Below are 22107 nucleotides of genomic sequence, written 5' to 3' on the forward strand. Positions count from 1 at the left end.
GAAGATCTAGAATATGTTTTAAAAAATAACCAGGTAGAGCAATTCCACAGCAAATGCTTTCAGCATAACTCCATTGCTGCTGTAAGTGGCACAATGCAGGCATTACTAAAGCGCTGTAATTATCTCAGAAGCAACTTTTGTAAGGGGTGAGTTGCTTGGGGTGAGAATTACCTTTAAAAGAAATCCAATTGTATTAGGATACAAAATGCAAAATAACTCTGCCCTTTAGGTAAATCAAGAAGTGAAATATAGAACAGCACAACATTTACGTGACTTTAAAAACCAGTTTAATCTAATTGGGGACCATGAAACCTAAATGCTTCAATTGCACTTATTTGGTTATAGCACAGACCATGCTGCCTCCTTGTTCTGGATTCCATAGTTGTTACAGTGAGCATTGAATCCTGTCTGATTTATGTTGTTTTCTATTGGCTAGTAAATGGTAGTTAAGCAGTACTTGCAGGACTGTCTGTGTACTGAAGATCCTTTGTACCTTCATGGGGGGGGGGGGGGGGGGGGGAAATGTATTTGCTCAAATATTGTTTTGGTAAATTCATGCAAACCTATCTGTAATTCACACAGGGAAGTTTCACATGATTTTCACTGTGTGCTAGTGCTTCCAGGTTCTTTTCATCCACAGATTTTGAAACTTGTTACAAGGGGGAATTGGTAAGCATATCATCTTATTCAAGGTGTCATATCCCTGTTACAAGGGTAGTATTTGAGAACCATATGAATAAAAAACATTAGCAGCAATATGCTAATGTCTTATGGGAGTCTGGAGTCCAGAACCAGGTGAGTTTTAGGAGAACATAAGGATCTTGGCAACAAGCAGTACATTTGATGCAGTGAATACTGATGGTAACATTGCATCTCCTTTGCCAGCATCTGTGTTTAAAACCTCTGCCTTCTTATTTTATTGACAGTACTGGAATAATTGAATTATGATGCAAAGTGCAGTAATATAAGTTGCTGCCTTTGAATGTTGCAGTTGGTAAACAAGCAAAAGGCACTTATTTATTTACGGTGAGACCACATGCATTATAAACAACGGATTCCAGTAGTTTCATTGAAGTAACTGGGGTTGCTGCCAACCTAGGAGTTATTTTGGTTGGGAAGGTGATATGCTCATTTGCTCCATAGCTTTTGCCTGTCTAAGAGGTTGTCCTCTGCGTGTAGCCTGATTTTTGTTGACTTTGATTGTGCAAGGACTAAGTTGCTGTCTTACAGAGTACAGCATCATGTGGTGTTCCTGGTGGGTGTATGTTTGAAGCTTTGGGCTGCTTTTGACTCTTCTAAACCCTATTATGATCTGAATATATACTCCATGTTTGGGCTGTATATTTACAGGCCCTTCCCTGAGCAATGCTAGGTCTATGATAAGTGGGAGGAGGCCCACTAGAAATCTACTCAAGCAGGTCTAATTGTACCAAATAGAACGGCTCAGTAGAGTGGAAAATAGTCCTCATATATCTACCCGAAGAAGATAATGACCTTTTAAATAACAGAAGCAATTTTATTTCAATACTGCAATTACTCTGAACTCTCAAATGTCAAAGTGCTGGGTACTTTCAAAATAACTTAATTTAGACATTTATAGCACTTAGACACTGCTAGTTTCTTATCTAACCTAATTATGGGTTGTACAGGAAATTGCAAAGCATCCCAATTAATGTTATTTTTTATAGTGATACATAGAAGTGGCCTTTGCCATTTGCTGTCATCATGTGCACAATGATTTACTCATTTGGGCTTTTGAGTTGGTTCCCTAGCAGGATAGAGCTCTCCTGTTCTCTGACTGATCTTTGAGAGTAAACTAGGAAGAAATAGGGGTAGAAATGAGTGTAGTTATGTTTGCTTGGGAGATTTGAAGGGCACAAATTTTAGTGAAAGCAGAGTGACTTTGCAGGGCAGACTATTTCAGGCATAGATGTGATATAGAATAATATCAGCTGGCTGTCAACCTTGTTGATCCCCTCTGATCTGAGCACTTAGGCCAGGATTCTTCACTTACCTCTCAGCCTTGGGATGAGTGTAGTGATATGAAGTCTCATTTTTCCTGAGGATAATCCAAATGGATCTATGTTTAATTTCTCAGAGATGTGGAGCTGTAATTAGCTGTATACTGTATCTGCTGTCAAATATGTCCAGAGACAGCACAGAAGAGGAAGTTAAAAAATACCCCAAAGAAGGTCTTATCTCATGAGATTCTCTGTGTACAGAGCCATAATATACTGTTGTGTTCTTGTTCACTTTCTGATTGTGAAACATTGTTGCTGGATTTTAACCAGAGTTCAAGAATCATTTGGATGGTGCTCTCAGAAATATGGTTTGAATTATGGGTGGTCCTGTTTGGAGCCAGGAGTAGGAGTATATGATCTTTGTGGGCCCCTTCCAACTCAGGATACCCTACAATTCTATGATCTCCTGGTGTTTTATGTAGTCCCAGGTTCTGTACAGCAGGGAGAAGTGTGACAGCACTGACTTGTGTTATTTATTGAAATAAAGAACCTGTGCAGCTCTCAGCTGGAGGCATAACAAAGACTTCATTTCTGACTGGGACAGTCAAAGACTGAAAAGCCTCTGAGGGTTGAGCAAAGAAAGCAGCAATGCTGATGAGTAGCAGGAAGTTAGCATGTGGTGGCAGGAGAGGTAGGATTCTTGCCCTACACATAGCTTCATTTAGCCTCTGAGCAGAATGCTGCAATATGCAATAGCTGCCAGTTTGCTGAAAGAGCTCTGAGAGGGGAAGGGGATGTTTGAGATTCACAAGTTGAAACAATGGCGTGGAGCGATTAGGGCTGTGAGAACAGGGGAGAGTACGGAACCCTATCACTGTGAGTTTTTGAGAACAGGTGACACCAACCTGATCAACCACACTGAGTCAGGTTAAGTCAGGCTGAGTTGATCCAACCTTTAGACCAAATGGTGGGCTAGCTTGCATCTCACAATCACCTCCACCTTTATTTTCTCCTTTCCAAGAGGAATAATTCAAATTTGGAGTCTTCAACTTATATGCAGTTTTTCCATCTACTCTACCTCCCAACTACAGTAATAAAATTGAGACATACTAAATGTGGAACAGAGCACACCAAATGAAACTCAAAAGAACAAATGTTAGCTAGTAGAATTTATGGATTATATGTTTCACTCTGGCATTTTAGACTGTGAAAGCCAAAATAATCTTTGTACTGTGATGTTGCTTACCAGTTTTGCTTTGGAAAAGTCCTCAAAAAAATAAATGATCAACAGATTGTGACCTACATATCAGAGGTCACATAAAATTTCATCTGATTTGGGTCTAACTATGTCAGCAGAACTTGGCCAAGCCCTGGCTAAGGATATAAGTTGATTGAACTTCTTAGAGAAACCTAGTATAATGTAACTGTTATTCTAAAACAAATAATTTGCTTGTAATTACAGAAATAATGACATTCCAGCCACACCTACCAATTAGAAAGTTGTAATAAAGAGTGATAAAAACTCCTCTTCCTTGGGCTGCAAAATCAACCCCCACACAGCCTGCAACACTAATATGATTTACTCCTATTTGCTGGTGGAGGATTCTGGTAATAAAATTTAATGTGGGGGAACAAGGAGCATTTAACCAAAGCTGTAAACATCTCTAATTCTGTTTACAGCTATAGGGTGCAGTACATTAACATTTAACAATCCGACAGTAAATTGGAGTGAAGCTAATAGAGCTGTATTTGTTAAAATTTCAGCACTGGGCCACGTTTCACCAATGACAACAGAAGGAGTAACCAAAATTGTGTGACTCAGCAGATTTGAACTGCTGTTTAATAAGGTATTAAGAGTCTTCATGGAAGCTCCTGTCGTAAAAAGAACAGTGGTCCACACTCAGCTCTGATACTATTCTGCTTAAGCATGATGGAGTTAGGCCAGAGTGCGTACCTTACATTTCCTGTTAGAAGGAACTCAATCCAGTTTATTCTGTATTTCTCCCAGGTTATACTCGAGGAAATTTTCTTCTCTGTGGTCTTTGAACTGAATTGCTTTGAAACTTAAAAATACACTAGTACTTGCAATAGGAAGGATGGCGTCTTCCGTTCTCCAATAAAATGACTTGATACTAGTAAATTTGGATGGACCCTGTGTAAGAAGCAGCTTAAGAGATATCTGCTCATGAAGACAGGTGTTATTCTAAGTAATGTTTCCAGCCTCTTCTTTCTCAGCTGTCAGGATTCTGCTGTGATCTCAGTCACAAATGGAAAACACTTAAAAATCATGGAATTTTCTGCAGAATGAAAAACTCAGTTCTCACCTGCTGAGATCATCTTGTGCCTTGCATTTTGACAAATACTTATATATCATTCTCTAAAAGCAATAAATCCTACACAAAATGGGAGAAATTATCTTGACAAAAAAGGTAATTTATTTAGCTCAATTAATTATTACTTTGGGGAATTAGATATAAAACATAAACAAGAATATATAGAATATTAATACACAAAGAATGGTGTTAAAATACTGGGCATAAGCTTATAGTAGAGGACTTGTCTGAAAAATTGACATAATGGCCAGTTTAATTTAAAAGCAATGTTTATATACCAAACTTGTGAAGTTTTTGCAATTAATTGACCAAATTAGTAATATGTTAGGGTTGTATTTTTAACTCCAAAAAAATTACTAGCAAGTCCTGTAACTTTCTAATGCTTTCCTTACAGCTCTCCTCTCTGAATATCCAGACTCTGAATGTTACAGAATGTATCCCTGAATGTTTGATGATTCTTTAAGCACCGTTTTTTTTTGGTCAATGAATTGAAAGCTCATGAGAGAATAAGGAATGATACCATGCTGTTTTGGTGGGTGATGAAATTGCTACGGTAATGAGAAGGTAAAACAAACATCCTTGACAGCTCATGATCCCAAACATAAAAAAATAAATAATGCAAATAATTACTTGGAACAATCTTATTAATAAAAGCTGGCTTTAGTTTGGAAAGAACCACTTCAGTGAGGAGGTAGGGGTGGGATTAGTACTGTACACAAGGGCCAGCCTGACACATATTGAATTCTTCTCTTTTTTATAAGAGGTTTTCAACTAGCATGGAAACAGGTGCTGCATTTTACATTTACTCACCCTGTCTGAAAGATAACACTTTATGTATGACATGTAAGCTCTATCCCCATTCAAGAAACGTTTAGAAGTAGTTTTTATGGACTTGACATCCAAAGACTGCTATTCTCTGTCACATGTCCCTCCCTGCAGTGCCGCTACTTCCCTCTGCTCCAAAGTGCTAATGGCAGCAGCAGCGTGAGGGTTCCTTGAAGGGTTCCCAGCGGTGCTCTGAGCCCTGCCATGAACTTGCTATGTCACTATAAAGGCCTGACCTGCAAAGGAAGAAGGTACCTGGATCACTTTGATTAAGGGTTTCAAAGCACGTGGCCTACCAGTGCTACTCAGAACCCCACACATACACTGCCAACTGAATGGCCCATCAGGGGGCTGCCTCTGCCTTATACAGGCCTGGAGAGTACCTGGCATGTGCTGAACATCAGACATCCAGGCATGGGCTAAAGAACCCGTGCTTTTATGTCCCTGTTAACTCTGCAGTTATTCAAGGGCTAAAGCTTCTAACAGCAGAAAGGAGCTGGGTGTTCAACCCCTGACCATGAATGGAAACAGAGCATTGCAAATTCAGGAGTTTGGCATCCCAGAGAATAACCAATTTTCATCCATGGATATCATAGGAAAAGGAAGAATTCCTTCTCAGCTAGCAAGATAGGAAGCAAGAAGAGCATTTTTGCAGCCCAGTTTCCCATCTCCCAAGCCATGGCCTTTCTGAGAAACAATTCCAGGATAAGTGAGCAGGGCGTTATAGAGTCTGCTCTGCGCTAAGGAAGAAGGTCTGTGATTTTCCTTACACATCAGCAGCTTGCAAATAGGCCATGGGAGCAAACTTTTGCAGGTTTAGGAGCACCAGCCCACAGCAAGGCCAAAACCAGAGTCCTAGTTCTCCGGAAGTTTCAGACTCACTACCAGCTTTTTCCTATTCTCAACCAGAACTATAAAAACATCAAATCCTGGAAAATGTTCCCAGGCTATAAATATTTTTTCCTCAGATTGGTGTGGTTTAACTAGGAATGTTTCCTTTGGATTATTTTGAAGTGTTTGAGTTCAAGTGTGCATACAAAGGGAAGTTAGAAATGTAGAAACCAAACTTTCTGATAACTACTATGAGCTGGGGAGAAGGCAGGAGAAGTAATTCTAGCTTTCCATTTGCTATGGGAAAAAAAAATCTCAATTTTACTGAATTAATACTTTTCTGATGGGTTGAACAGCAGATATTTGATGAACTTCTGGTCAGTGGTCTTTCTGTGGTGGAGGAGGCCGATGTGCGCTGATCTTGTCACCAGTGTTTCTGAGTTGGATCAGATGTCCATGTCTGCAGCTGGACTTGTGACATTAGTGTCAAAGAGGGAATAAACATTAGCACTGAAAATGCCCAAAGTGAGAGCTTCATCCTCTTTAAAATGGAGGGAGTGAATGCTGCAAGGGTGTCTCTGGGCTGTCACTTGTTGACCAGTTGCTTATTCTGCAATTGCATTCAGCTATGTTTTGTTTAAAAGTCACATCAAAATACAAAAACACATGAATATCAATTAAAAAAAAATACGGACATTTGTATGATCTTTATAAATAAACAGCACAGCAAGAATTAAATAGAACACAGACAATGGACAGTTATGCAGGCATGAACTGTTACAGCTTGTTCTCCTCAAAGAGTATCTGTGCATAGACTGTTGTACTGGGAATGCCTTTGGCTTCCTGAATTGGCTTCATAAGTTCAAGTTCAGCGTATGTTAAATTTTCCTCTGCAATTTTTGGCTAGGAAACAAACAACAAATTACAGTTAAAAAGCCATTATCACAGAATGTAAAAGTCACTTTAAATATCCTATAAAACAGTGTATTTCTTCTTTCAAACACGCTAGTTCTACTCTGCTGCCAACAAATTTACTCTGCAATAAATGTAGTTAACAGAGAAAATAAAAATAACTTTAGTGCTTCACAAGTTATAGCTACAAAGGAGTTGCTTTTGGATTGTATCTGAGCCTTGGATTTCAACTGGGCTCTGGTTTGTCCATAGAAAGTTAGTCTGTGTTCCTCGGAATAGGGTGAAATGCAAATGCTCTTCTGTTCTCATGTTGAAGAGTAAGAAGGTCAATTTAAAAAAGCAGTCATGCAGTTTGTTGCAGTCACAAAACTATACCACATAGGAAAGCATCTCTGAGATCAGGAAAGGCTTTCCAGCTGCAAACTGACTCAAAGTTCATAAAGTTCTGTATAGTACTTAAGCATTATAGTGGGGGGAAAAAATACCAACACGCACACACACACACAAAATATTTTCCCAGCAATAAAATTCCTTTACGTTTCAGTTACTGCTACCTTGTCCCTTCTGATTTAATGCAAATGATTACTGTTTCCTTTAGAGGTGTTTGAGTACTTATTATATTCTGACTAAGAAGATAAATATTGAATATTCTCTGTAGCCAGTCCCCCTGCTCCCTGCTTCCTGTCTCTTGTGCTCTCCTGGAATCCTTTCATTGTGCCCTGACAGTTACTCACACTCTTTGTTTCAGATTGTTTCCCTCTGGGTGGATCAGTTTACGCTTTTCCACTGTGAATTTAATCTTAATTCTCCTCTGTAGATCTGATGCTGAAATACTCTGTGCAGCTGCTACTGCAAGTGGTATTGCTGCACTCAGCTGATCTGTACATGTGAGTAATGGCCATCTGGAGGATTCTAACTTTTTTGGTTCTTTGGCATTTGGTTCTTTGTATGTTCTTCCCCTACCTTGCATGGGTAGCCTGACTTGACGCAACTTATGCTTCTAATTCACTACTGAGTGCTTTGCTGTTGACTTCACGGCATTTCCTGCTTTTGTGTACTTTTCTGGTGCTATGATACAAAATGATGTTTTATGGACTGCGACTGGACCTCATAAATAACACATAAAGTATTTTTGATCACGTATTGGGAGTGACTTGAAGGTCAGAAAGGCATCCGTGCTACCCTGGCTATGGTTTAAAGAGTTAAATAAGTTCTCAGTCATCTGCTGTGATTAATTACATTTCTCCTCCTTCTGGCATGAAAGTATTTAACCTCATGGTTAGATGGGCAATCATTTGTTTGTTTGTTTGTATGTTTTTTAAAAGTATTCTTTTTCAGACCTCAAAACTATACCTGCCTGTCTATTAAGTTGAAAGTGAGCTAAGTTGATGATGGACATCACAGTAGCACCTGCAAATGCTGAAAATTTTATTCTCAGGGTTGCTTAGTAGATCTAGCTTCTGTTTGAAGTTATTGGGAGTTTTGCTATTGGCTTTAGTGGAGTCACCTCAGGCCCTGAATAGAATAATATGTTGCAAACACAAAGGTTTCTAAAAAAGAATCTGATAAAAATTTACAAACAAGCAATTGTTCACTTCTAGATTAAAACTCCACTTTTCCTATGACCAATCCAGTACATTTCTGAAGTGGAAATGTTTTCATTGTTCTGTAGAAATCAGTTGCTGAGGGCATACTAAATCTGTATGTGTTTTCCCCTCCATTGTTTAATTGCATTTCACGTTATGTTTCCATTTAGAAAATGCATCATGTCCTAAAATAGCCACATCAACACCCAACTCATGTAAATTTCAGAACTAAGATTTATGAAATCATATTGTCCAGGTGTTTTATTGTATTATCTCAAAATTGCATTGTTTTCCAGTGTAGATTATCTCTTTATTCTTACTTTATTCTATTATGTTTGGATATGAAAAATAACACTAGATTCCCCAAAACAGGTCATTGGGCAGTAGTGGCTGATGTGTTGTTTTCATACATTTTTATGATGTTCCTATAGTAAACATAATTTAATAAAGCCAAAACACACTAAATAAATAATTACATCTAGAAAAGCAATAAAACCAAATAAAATTAGTACTTTCATAAGTGGAAAAGGTACTTCAATTACTGCTACAAGGAACAGCACACCATAAAATGTGTAGAATAATTTCCCTTATGCATATTTCTAGTATGTAATAATTTGATTGAAAATATGAGGAAACACACAGGAGGTTCAAAATTGTGAAGTGTATACAGTTTTCAGCAAAGGACGTGTAATAACAGCACATGGAAGCCAACACTACTTTGGAGTACCAATGGTAGCCAGGGCTGTTTTCCCATGCATTCTTCCATACTTCATTTATCAACCACGTATTTAATTTAATTTTGATGGTTTGTTTGTCCAAAAGCTTTTTTTTCTTTTCTTTTTTTCTTTTTTTTTTTCAGGCAGAGAAAGGAAGCTAATTCTGTGATTTCATCTCTCATTTGGATTGGTCAGCAGTTTGGCAATGTAAGCTTGGAATCCTGCCACCGCGTCCTTTTTGGAACAACAATGTGACTTTCAGTAAGTGTTGTCTGAGGTGGGACTGACGCTTGGACATAAAATGAGAAGCAGGGAATGACTGACCACCTCTCTCTTTTTGTCCTGGCTCTCCACCCAGGAAGTCATTGGGATTTCTATGGCTACAATGTCTTTCTGTGAAATAACATTATTGTTCTAAAATGATATTGAAATTGTGTCTTTGAATAGAGTTCTGTTCCAAAGTGACATTTCTAGATGTAGCCTTTATCTTATTCATCTGTTTTGTTCTTGTCTTGGGATTGTACCCTTTGCAGAAACATGTATTAGGAAGAGTCATCATTTTCCAGTGTATCTTCTAGCAAATACAAAATCACTTCCAGTTTAACTTTTATTTATTCCAGTCACAGCTCTTTCCTTGGGCAACTATTTGAAAGAGTTCAGTCATAGGAACATTTTCTCTAAAAGACAATCTGTGAAGTCTGCCACGTAGCTCGTTTACAAAAAAAGCTATAGCATGTGTGTACACAATTTTGTTTATTGAGTTTGTCCAGAACAAAAGTGCATAGAAAAGACATTTTTGAGTTGAGATTTTAATGGAAATTACTCTGATTATGTCCAGATGGGTCAATTTTGTTCTTCTTAAGCTTAGCTGAGTTGTTTTTTGGCAGCATTCAGGATGTTTACTGTGAGCAATGTCAGACCGAATTTTTTACATTTTAACTTAGACTACTTCTATCCAGAAGAACTAGGTATAGAGAAAGCAAACAAATACTAACCTCATAATTTTTAACTTCCTTGGAATACAAGTCTGAAGGGTTGGAACTAGGTGATATTTGAGGTCCCTTCTGACCTAAGCTATTGTATGATTCTATGAAAAATAACTGCTGCCAGCTTTCAATTACAAATTTCTATACCCTCACTTTTTGACTACCTTACCAGTTATTGAGAAAACGGCAAAACAAACGTAAGTTTCTAATAAAAAAAATAATATGGATACCCTATCAAATCTAGTTTACCATCAAAAGTAAGCAGGCAAGAGCTCACTTCCCAATTCACTAAAGCCTTAAGTGCATCATTGACTACCGCTTCAGACATTTGCCTAAGAATTCTGTCTCCACATAATCGCGTGTGATGGAGTTTTTTGGGATGTGATGCAGAATGACTTTAACAAGGGATGAGGTTGAGAAGAATTTGCTTATAGAGCAAATTGAATTATTACCTAACAGAGGGGAACTTCAAAATTGACTTCTGCAGACCTTTTGAGGAGCTGAAGCTAGATCTATGAGATGAATTATCCCTCAGAAATGCAACTGCTGGCCAGTAGGAGCTCTGTGGTATCAAGAGAGCCATCGTGTTCTCTGTGCCAAGGCTGAGAAATATGACACTGGAAAACTCTGGAATAGGAAGCATGTCTTTTAGTGGCACAATCAAATTTAAAAAGTGATGGCTTCTTTCCACTAAGATGCCTGGTTTTTAATCCCCAGAAGCAGCTTCATCACTGGAAACAACATCCACAACAATTTGGCCCTTACAGCACTACATCTAGATTTTGCTTTTGAATCCCACAGAAGTTATGATTACTAAGAAACAAAGATGACTCACTAAGTCAAACTGAAACATTTCTTTTAAAGAAACAGAATTCCATGAACATAGGGCTGGTCATATCTATATGGAGATAGTTCATCTTTCTTCATTAGTAGAGTTAATGTACCTGGCAGAAGTTTGTCTTGACTGCTTTAACATCTTTTACAAAAGAGTCTTTCCCTTTGCTAATGTGTTTTGCCACTGTACAAGGTGGCAGAGTTATTTCTTGATTCTGAACCAAGCCAACACTGTTAGAAATCAGGCTGATTTCTTCTTGTCTTTCAAAAAGGCTCAAGGACTTTACTTTTCTGGTGAGACATAGTTAGTGCTCCAAAGGTGTTATCGCATAAAAATCATCTGCTGTGGGATTCTGTAAATATACAAATCTAGCAAGAGCTTTTCTGTACGTACATAACCTGTTCTTTCTTGGGGGTGAAGGTAGTAATGTGGGACCTGGATGTGAAAGCAGACATAGCTCAACAGTCTTGAACGTGACTAGCTCTGAATTTCAGCCTGACAATATAAATGATCTCATGAAGAAGTGGACTTCTCACACCTTATTGAGAGACTGCTGAAGAGGGACTGTTCATCTGGCAGAGAAATAAATTATGTGGACTGAATGGAAATATTCAAGGATCATAGGGAGCTGAGGAAAATTTTTTCTTCATATATCATATGTACAACGTTACTTAAAAGTCTTTGGAGATAAATACTGTAGAGAAACTGGGATCTTAAAGCACGGACTCTTACATGTTGTAGAGGAAACTGCCTTTAGCAGAGAGTGACTTTTAACTTAAAATCGTGCAGGAGGGAGGGAGACCTGATAGTTCTCTGATCCAGAGACCCAGAGGTTACTGAGCAGTATTTCATTTTCCTTTTCTTTCTTACACAAAAGATCATGTTGAGACTTATCAGGAGTTCTATTTGTTGCATAAAAAATGAAAAGCCCACTTTTCCTAGCTAGCATGCTGAATATGGTGTAAGACTGGTTTTGAATAACGTACTGCCTAATTGTAAGATGACAAAGAGGGAAAGAATCTGTTAATCATGCATAATAATCTTGCAATGGGAAAATTTGCTCCTGTATTCCTATGAGGCTAAAGTTGTAGGATAACAGCCTGGAGCATCATTTAGAATTCACAAATTCCCCTGCAAGCAAAAACCAAATGGAGCTTCTCTATGTATGCTTCAAGGTTCCCTGAAGCAATTCTGAGACTGCAGATCATTCAGTTGCACACCTAGACCCTTTCCCAAAAGGACTCCAAAGTCACCACTTCAGACATGCAGTAGGTCTGGTTGGTTAATTGTACAATGGAAAATATACTCTTGAAACCTAAAAATCAAAATGATTTTTTAGGTGAAGGAACCATTCAGCTTCTGGGCAACTCTAGGAGCACCCTTCTTCATTGCTTGATTTAGGATTGTACACTTATATAGAACACTGAGCTAACGGTGATAAAAGCTTAATTTGGATGAATACATGCAGACAATAAGAGCGAACTGTGGCATTCGCAGTTCCACAGGTGTCAAACACATGTCAAGTTCCTGTCCAAAACATCCTCCTTCTGCCTTGTAGACACAGCAGAATCAGGACAGCTGTGCTTTGAATAAGTTGTTTGCAAACAGCAGGCCTTCAGACACACTGCTTTGCTCACTGCAAAGTCAGCACAGTGCAGGGACTGATGTGCACTGCCTGGCATGCAGCACATTGTCAGTGCTTAGCCTGCAATGGTAAATAAGAATGGGATTTTTCAAAGCTGGGAAAAAAAAATTCCAAGCTTCCTATTTGACACATCTGTAAAAACTGGGACTGTGGATTTCTGGGATGTCAACAAAATAACTCTCAGAAAGTTCCCTCAGTCGCAGATAACCTTTCCTGTTTCCTCAAGAAGTGCTTACATCATCATCATAAGTCTCAGCATCACATAGTGCTGAGCCACCTGCAATCTGGCCACTGCCAGGATAAACAATGCTATCTGCACCATGTGGGCTATAGGCAGTGATGCTTCTTACAGATAGCTCAAATACAGTCACTGAAAGCCCTCTGCTTTAGAAGACAAACAGGACCAATATGTGTTCTGCGATTAACAGAACTCGTCCTCTAGTAACACCTTAGTCAATGAAGGAGCAGTAAAAGCCAACTTCTGTGAACCATGTGCTTTATAGCCGTATCAAAGGAACTAGGCCCAGTGGGATTATTTGTAACATGGAATAAATTCATTCATTTTCGAAGTGGGATGAATATCTGACTTGTCAGTGGCAGAATCAGTCATAATCCCTGGATTCTGCCTTACCTGCACAGGCTTTCCTTTCCTTCTAATTTAATGTAAAGGTGATGAAGTCAACAAAAATTTTACTCAAGTTTGCAGTACTTGGTATAACCTGAAATTGGGTTCTTTCCATTAGCTCCAATGAATCTCACAAGGACTCCTATGTCTGGTGGTGCAAACATTTGTGAAAACCTTTCCATTTTGATGTTCAGCACCTGAACCTCTTGGACTATGACAACTAAGCTGTAGGAGGTAATGAAAGATTTAACAGAAAATACGGTCAAAAAAGTACAAGACTTGCATCTACCAACTCAAAGGCTGTAGCTGAATGTTCCTTAGAGAGAAGAATTTGTGGGCTTCTAGAATTTTCTTCTTCCTAATGACTCTCTGTGCTTCTTGCATGCTATAAAACCCATTCTTTTTTGTAGTTCATCATCTCTATTTCCTCTGATCTGTATACATTTCTCACTGATGTTAATAGAGAATGACACTGATGGGGAATATTTTTGCAACAAGGGGAGCATACAATTGTTGTTCTGGCTAAAGCAAAAGCAATATGACATGAGCAGAGTTTTTTAAAGGCTTTGCTCAAAGCTGTGCAATTGAACATGATATTAGGTTTTCTCTTTTTGTTTTTAATTTTCATTGAGATTATGTCCATATTTTATCCAGGTTATTGTATTCTTGTAAAATTATACTGCAATCCACTCTAGCATGTTAACAACAAAAGAAATTCTCTGGTTTATTATAAACATCTTTCAAGAAACCAGAAGCACATGTCCTCTGGAAATAATTCTGCCGGTATTTAGGTTATTAAAAAAAATTTCCCAAAACACTGGAATTATTTTGTAATGTTTCCTCATACGCAAGCTTGTTTGCTTAGGTTTTCTGGAATATTCTCCTGTTGTGGTACTTCCTTGGGCTGCATTGGGAAGCTGCAGAAGAAGCCCTGAAACTCAACAGTCTGAGTCTCTTGTTCCAACTTTGTGCCATCTGTGAAAAAAGGCCCAGTACTAACACCAGCTGTGCAATCATTACTGCTGGGAGGAAAGCAATCTCTTATCCTGCAGATATTTGGCAGGATGGCAATAATATTTTTTTCACTCCAAAGAAGACTGAAAGTTTAAAATCTTAGAGATTTTTGAGGATTAAAAAAAAAATGGCCTTGTGCCCAGGAAGCCAGGCTGTGCCCTGACCATGTGTAAAAGAGCAGGGAATATTCCGTGACAATTGGTGGGAAGGTTCCCAATCCCAGTCCTCACCTGAAAGTCAGCCCATCGCAGAGGCATTTATGTTACTCACAAAGCGTAACTTTAGGCACCCACATCCACCCAGGTGATGAAGTCAGGGAGTTAGTCACCCTCTCCATTGCCAGCGAAGGGAGAAAGTATCCCCAGAAATGAAGAGCACGTGGCTGGGTTCCTGCTCCAACTCACCTCAGCATATTGGCTCCACAGGGAGCCCTGCAGGGGCTTAGCCATGGATGCAGCTGAAGTAACTGCTATATAGCTGTCTCTGCTACCCCAGGTATATTGGCTGGGTGATGCTATATTACATTTGCTCATCTAGCTGACTTGTCTGGCAAATATCCACAGGTGTTAATTAACAGAACACCCAACAGAAATCAGATCTAAGATTTCTTTTACCTTATTATGAGCTGCAAACGTTCATTTCATCCCCTCAGCTTCAGCTATTGCTGATTTACACCACTGTGGAGCAGAATCCAGCCCCCCTCTTTCTGACTTGAAAAGTCACATGACAGCATGACAGCACAGCTATGATCTGTTGGAGACAGGCGTGTTCTCCAGAGCACCAGCTCCCAGCAGCATGTGAAAATCAATAGCAAGTTTCTTTTAAGAACAAGCTAAATCTATAGGTACAACAACTGCAAGAAAGTGGAAAAATGCAGTCCAATGTAAACTAGGGCTCAAAATGAAAAGGTCCAAGGTAATTCATCACTTTACAAAGTCACAGAATTACAGAATGGTTGGGTTGGAAGGGATCTTAAAGAACATCCAGTTCCACCCCCGGCCATGGGCTGACTGTCCCCCACAAGGTCAGGACCCAGGGACCCCATCCGGCCCAGCTTTGTATGCTTCCAGGGGTGGGGCACCCACAGCTATCCAGGCAGCAGTGCCAGTGAATTACTGTACAAAAAAAACCACTTTCATGATTTTTAAGCCAATTTGCTTTTTCTGAACCTGGCAACATTATAGCAATTACATTGAGAGAGAAGTATATGAAGAAAATGTCATAGAAAATTACTTACCAGGATCAGTTTTCTTTGAGGTTTCAAGAGCTTGGGCTTAGGAATATTGGCTATTGGAGCTGTAAAAATAAATATTAAGGGGGTCATTTCATATTACTGTAATTCACTGTCATTTTTTAGCATATGCATTAACCATTTATAAATCTCAGGTGTATAGTGGATTGGGAGTAAATAAATAGCTGTAGTTTCACTTGTATAGGATCTTATCTATATTTCAGACAACTCATTTTACAATGAAGCATAGGGCTTATGAATTGGAAAAAAATGTTAGATTCAAGGATCTGATATGCATACGATACTGTTTGTATGCAGAAGCCAGGGTCAACACAGCTCTTGAGAGCTGGTTGCTTGTGATATTATACACAGAAATCTTCCAGCTCCTTTTCCTCCCCACTGCTGGCAGTACCCTGTCACCAAACACACAACTCTTCCCTCCTCAGTGTGCCCAGCTTTGAACTCTCTCTGCATCTCTTTTCTCATACCTTTTTCTGGGATGGCTGGTGGCAGCTCTGCTTTCTCTTTCCTTTTCTTCCCCTTCTTAGGCTGCAGAGGGGACATGCTTGTCACACTGGTCACGGTCTCCCCTGAGCTGCAATGCAGAGGGACAAGTGAAAGCAGTGCAGTGACAAATAGTGCCAGTAAATTCATGCAAGTTGACTTATTGCCTTCCACTTGTGCAAGTCCCAGCCCAACAACTTGGATTCTGACCTGAAAAGCCTCTGAGAGAGCATTGCAATTTCTTGCATTTCTTCAGCCATGAAGTTGGAAAAGGCCACTAAGATTATCTAGTCCAACCATCAGATGTATGTCCCAAAGTCTGACACAATAGAACCTGCTTTGAATATTGAGGGGCTTGGATATGCAGTCAGGTTGCAATTATTTGATTCTGTCACCATATACTAGCTTGTAACTAATGTGAAACAGAATCATAGAACTATTTGAGTTGGAAAGGACCCCTAAAGGCCATCTGGTCCAACTCCTGTGCAGTGAACAGGGATGCCTACAGTGAGATCAGGTGTTCAAAGTCCCATCCAGCCTGACCTTCGATGTCTCCAGGGATGGGTCCTGGAGACATCTCTCTGGGCAACCTGTTCTAATGCCTCACCACTGTTACTATAAAAGCTCTCTTCCCTATATCTAAGAAGTTCTTTACAATAACGGTAGTGATGTAGGATGGCTGTGGGCATGATCCTGGCCTGTGCTGGTGCATTACACCATGCAGTGAAACCCTGCACACTGACAGCAGTGAATTCTCTGAATTTAAAGTCATTTGTCCCAAGATGCTGTTCCTCTCCAGGTTCTTTTGCATAATGAAACATTCTCTTTTTATTAATAGAATTAAATATTCAAACTGGGCCAAAGTCTTAATGAAAGTTGAGATGTCTCATCTATTGCCCACACAAGAATAACAAAATAACAGGCATTACAATTTTACACAGTTGTAAATCCAAATGAATATCACTATCATAGGTGAAATCACTCTGGATTTACGCTTGTGTCAATTAAAAAAGCCAGTGGTTTGCTGATTTTGCTGAATTTTGTTCCTTGTATTCAGTCCGAAGCATAAGATTTTTGCCAAATTTCTTTAAAAATATGTAAGAGGTAAAATAGTTTCATAATCCATAAACAAATCATATCAATTATGTAAACTGAGGGTTGCATTAAAGTAATTTTAAAGTCTGCCTGCCTAACTGTGAACCTATCCCACAACAACCATTTGTTTCTCTATTAAAATCAAGATGTTAAATTGTTTTAAACCAGCAGGAAATGAAGCTGTCCTGCCTAGTTCCATTGCTCAAACACAGCAAACTGCACAGGACAGAGAGCATCAAAATGGGGAGGGAAATGATTTTTTGTTTGGTGTTTCTGGTCATTAAGGCAGACATATAGCTTAAAGGTACTACTGTTCTAATATCGCTGCTTTTAGCATAGTATATGAAAAGGCTCAGTGTCACTTCATTGCATTCCTTAATCCTGTTTGGCCGCTGAAAATGCAAAGCTACAAAATAATGTATTTGTGGCTTACACTTTTTCTTGTATTTGCCAGGGCTGTACAAGGTTAACTGATTCTGGGAGATACAATAACTGTGCTTGCTGTCTCCCAGCTGAGCTCTTCAAACCAAACAAGAAGGCTCAGAAAAGACTCCTTGGCTCTGAAACACTGCGTCTTTGTGAGCTCATCTTGTTCTGTGTTGAGGAAGTAAGTTACTTTTTTTATCTTTAACTCCTCCTCTGGCCTCCCAGCTTCTATTTCAATAGTGTCACATTGTGCATTTCTTGCAGGATCTAATGAGCTTTTAGAGTGAGAAAGAGACAGGAGTTTGGGGAGTAGAAAGCCTGTGGGAGGTTGCTGAAAGCTGTGTCACCAAGACTGTGGTTTCCTTGGAGGTTGTGGCTGGTAATTCTGAAGTAAACTATCCCAAGAGCTGGCAAACTGCACCTATTTGGTCCACTGCTACCCTTAAGATGTGGGACTATTCCTCTGGTTGTCTTGGTCAGCTATTCCCTTTTGTCAATGGTCCGACAAGGATGATCACAGAGGCTGGAAAGGACCACTAAGGTCATCTCATCCAATGATCAACCTATTGCCTCCATGTCCACTAACCATGTCCCCCAGTGCCTCTTCTTGAGCACTTCCAGGGATGGTGACTCCACCACCTCCCTGGGCAGCACTGGTGGATTCACACAGATGGCTGCATGGGAGGGTGCCAAGGGGCTGCTTGCTTGGTTCTGGTTCAGTGTGGAAAACTTGCTCCTATGCTGTTAGATCAGTGGCATGGGACAAAGGCATTGGGAAGAATGGCTTGGTGAGATGAATGTTTTTTGCAACTCAAATTATTTGTCTCTGGAAGAGCAATGGCAGAAGGACTGGAGGAGAGCTCAGGCCAAAACAAATAAATAAAGGGCAGAAAAAATATCCCATTTTCAATGTTACACCTCCTGAGGGTTTCTTTATCTGAACACCGGAAAATGATCCAATAACAAGGCAGATAATAAAAAGGATATTTAAAGGAGGTTATTTTTTAAAAATTTCAGAAAATAGAATTCAGTGGTTTGGAAAACCCAAAATAACCATACTTTTTATTTAGTTATTTATTTTTAAAATGTGGGGAAAAAATGTGTTTGGGTTAACTCTTTTTTTTTTTTTTCCCTTTAAATTGTTATTGGTAAAATAGTAAACCAAAGCCCAAACATTTGCTTTGTTCCACTCAGGATATCTGGTTTTAATTTTCTATTCTGCTGAGGGTATTTTGCGAGACCTGGGGCAAATCACTTAGCTTCAGTTTCCAATTAACTGAGGCTATCATTATGATGTCAAAACATGAAATATTTTAAGTTGCTTAGGTATTACTGCAGTGGGAGTGCTGACAGTTCTTAGACACCAGACTAGTCATGTAATTTTAAAACTGGATTCTAACTGAGCTTGAAATATTGCTAGGGGAGTTGTAGCTGAGCCTCTCTAGTCCAGGCTGAGCCCTTTTGACTGGCAGGAATCCCATGCAAATATGTTCATCCTGGGTTCCAAGTCTGAATGTTTTGAATTAAGAATTCAAATGTTTGGAATTAAGTTCCAAGACATGCTAGCTTCTAGAGGAATAGCAGGTAAAGATCTACCTACAGTGTGGGTAGATGAGGCTCTGTTACACATCTCATATCATCTATCACTTTGAATTGTCTCTGAACTTCTAAACTCTGTCACTGCCTGACTATAGCACTGCAGGTACACTGCTGCAGGTACACTGCTGACACCTAGATAGAAGAAGAAGCAGTGCCCAATACCAGCTCACACAACTGCATTTCTTTCCTTTCAACTGCTTTACCTACAGCAGTAACACATCTGGATGAGCCATAATATGAGATCTACTTGGAATTCAGGTTTTGTGATGCCTTGAAGTGCATGCTTGGCTAGGAATGAATGGACACAAACGTTTTACATTAGATATGGATCATAACATGTCTAATATCAATTACAAATTTTTAGGTATGAGAACAGTCCTAATGCGTTTTAAGAAACTGATGGTTCATGTTTGGAGTAGAGACTGAAAAATAATAGGTAATAAGAGTAAAACAGAACAAAAATCGTGATACTAGTAACACATTCATAGACGCTTATTTCAAAGCCCTGAAGTCAGTGTACTTTCAGGGAGAAATGAAAAATGCTGAGCTGTCTGTACTTTTTTGGTGTGGTGCAACGGCTAGTTAGGGTCACAGAACAAAGATCTTCAATGAATAACATGAAAGCTTCAGTTTGCACTGACCTTTCCTGAACTCACTGCTGCCTTTTTTTTTTTTTTTTCTTTTTTTTTTTTGTCTTTGCTAACATCTGAGTGTTGGTTAGATTGAATAAAGCCATTATTTCATGAGAGAGCACTAAAAATTACACTAGTTGAGCATCTAGGACATGCTATACTTGGAAAAGAATCAGTTTGCTAAAAAGATACTATGAGAAATAGTGTCTGTGATACCAAGTGATACTGGATTTAAACTACAGTGCTAGAAACATATGGTTTTTGTCACTGAAAACTAGGAAACAGCTGTTCTTTCAAATTATTATGACATATCACTCTTTAATCTTTTTTGTTTGTGAAGTGTGTTAGTCATCTTTCCTTTACTGCTGGTCTATCACAGTTGTATCTCAAGAAGCTATATGTTGGAAATCAGTTTTATAGCACCGTGCAGTCAGAAACTTGGCAGTCAGTACTATTTAAAGTGATTAATTATTGCAAGAGAAATAGAGTTTTTTCCATCCCTTGGAGTCTTCAGCTGGAAACAGAGCGGGCCTAGAAAGTCTGATTTGAGCCCCAGACCAGGTTATGTATGCAGGATTTGTTGGGTCACATTGTGGTATGCTTTGTGTAGGAGGATGGCTTAGGCCACTGACATCTGGTGAGGTGCTGGAAAACCCTGGAAGGCCGTACAGGATGAAAGCAGGCTTCTGCAAAAGTCAATTCTGACTGTGAAGGAAAGGCTTGCCACTAAGGTAGGCACTTTGGAAAGCTTTACTCGCCTTCTCTAGCATCCATAGAAGAATAGAATAATAGAATGCCTTAGGTTGGAAGAGGCCTTAAAGATTATCGAGCTCCAATCACCTGCCACGGGTGGGGTTGACACACAGCAAAACCAAAAAAAGAACTGATGCCTTGAATTACTGTAAAGATAACTGTAATCTCTTACCTGTTCTGGGGGCATTTCACCAGGTAATGCTTCACTGTTAAAGAAAAGAAAGAGAGAAAATGTGGCTTCCCACCAACACAGTTTATGTTACAAATGGACACTGCAGGTAGACCAGTGATGCTGGAACTGCAGAGGCGCCACTGGGAGAGCTGCCCATCAGCACTGTATGTAGTAGGATTAAAATGCAGTCTGTCACAAAGCTACACTTGGGATATGCAAATGTATCAAATAACAAGAACAATCTGCTGTGGAACTACTGGGCAGCTCACATTCCAGTGGTCAGCCCAGCCAAGAGACGGCTTACTAAGGAAAAGAACAGCAGGCCAGTAATTTTACTTTGAAGACTTTTATTTCCCTTATGGTGCCTCTATTTATTTCCAGAAGCCCAAAATAAACCATTCAGCCACAGGAGCCACTGCCATTCCTAATGCAGGCTGAGCTGCAGCCTCAGGCATACAGGAGTTGCCTCCTGGGATCATACTGGAGATCTGGACCAGCCAGAGCCACCTCTGACAGCACGTGTGTGTGAACTGCATAAATCCCTTTGCTTCATACCGATTTGAATCAGTAGCCTTGAGCAAGGGCAGCTTCCCTCCTGCAGCCTTTCAGGAGCCAGGGTTATTGAGATGCTCCCCTGTGGCTTTGTGGTTTCTGTACTCTGCCCAATCTGGGCCATGTGCTAAGCACAGAGAAAGGCAGGCAGAAGGATAGTCTCTGGTTCTGCTGTTTAACTTGGGCCAACTTATTTCTCAGGAAAAGAAAAAAAAAAAAAAAAAAAAAAAAGGTGTACCCTGTGTAATGCAACATAGATGCACACACACCGTCTATCAGTTTTTTCTGTTCTTGCAGAATTATGCTCTTCTTTGCAGGAAACTTTTCACATTTTCTTACCTCAATTGCCCTATCCTAAGGAAGCTGCATAGCCCCTTCTGGGCTATACTTCAAACTAAAGGAAAGGGGAGCTGAGAGCACTGGGAAAGGAGGCTAACACAACAGAACCAGGTCTCTGTGTCTAGGCTGGCTAAGGCAGGGCTTCCATCTATCTCTGTTATCTTCTCCAGGTGTACATTTAGGACAGTAGGTCTGATCCATCAAGAGATACCATGCAGACTATTGGAATATATTTGACCATTGCTAGGTATGCATGGCTTTATTCTGCCCTAGAGCAAAAGCTCACATCTTTTGACTCAAGGACTGTGAAGAGCAGACTTCTTCCAAAGCCCAAGGGTGGGGTTGGGGCAGGTGATTCTTTTTGTGGTATTAGGGCTGAGAAAATGGGAGGAACTTGGAGAGAAGGTGGGGGGAGAGTGGAGGGAGTTGTAGGTGTGTTTATGTTTTGTTTCAGGTGTGTTCCCCTGACAGAGATAGTTCCTCTGACTAGAGATAGTCAGGGAGAAGCTCTAATGGAAATATACCCAGCAGGTGA

General features: G+C 39.7%; 1 protein-coding gene across 2 annotated transcripts in view; it reads right to left on the reverse strand.

Moving 5' to 3' along the window:
- Window positions 1-4373: 4373 nt before the first annotated feature.
- The window catches only part of VSTM4 (V-set and transmembrane domain containing 4), a 31963-nt gene continuing 14229 nt past the window's right edge, over window positions 4374-22107 (reverse strand). The window contains exons 5-8 of one of the 2 annotated variants that reach the window (XM_015866776.3): window positions 20682-20715; window positions 15989-16095; window positions 15507-15565; window positions 4374-6853 (exon numbers count right to left, since the gene is read on the reverse strand). In XM_015866776.3, the coding sequence (XP_015722262.1) occupies window positions 6728-6853; window positions 15507-15565; window positions 15989-16095; window positions 20682-20715 (326 nt within the window). In that variant the 3' untranslated portion in view covers window positions 4374-6727. Of the gene's footprint in view, window positions 6854-9898; window positions 14231-15506; window positions 15566-15988; window positions 16096-20681; window positions 20716-22107 lie in introns of those variants that run through there. The other variant, XM_015866777.3, reaches the window with a different exon arrangement.

The sequence above is a fragment of the Coturnix japonica genome, chromosome 8, assembly GCF_054131305.1.
Source record: "Coturnix japonica strain WE chromosome 8, WE-NBRP24, whole genome shotgun sequence".
Classification (NCBI taxonomy): domain Eukaryota; kingdom Metazoa; phylum Chordata; class Aves; order Galliformes; family Phasianidae; genus Coturnix; species Coturnix japonica.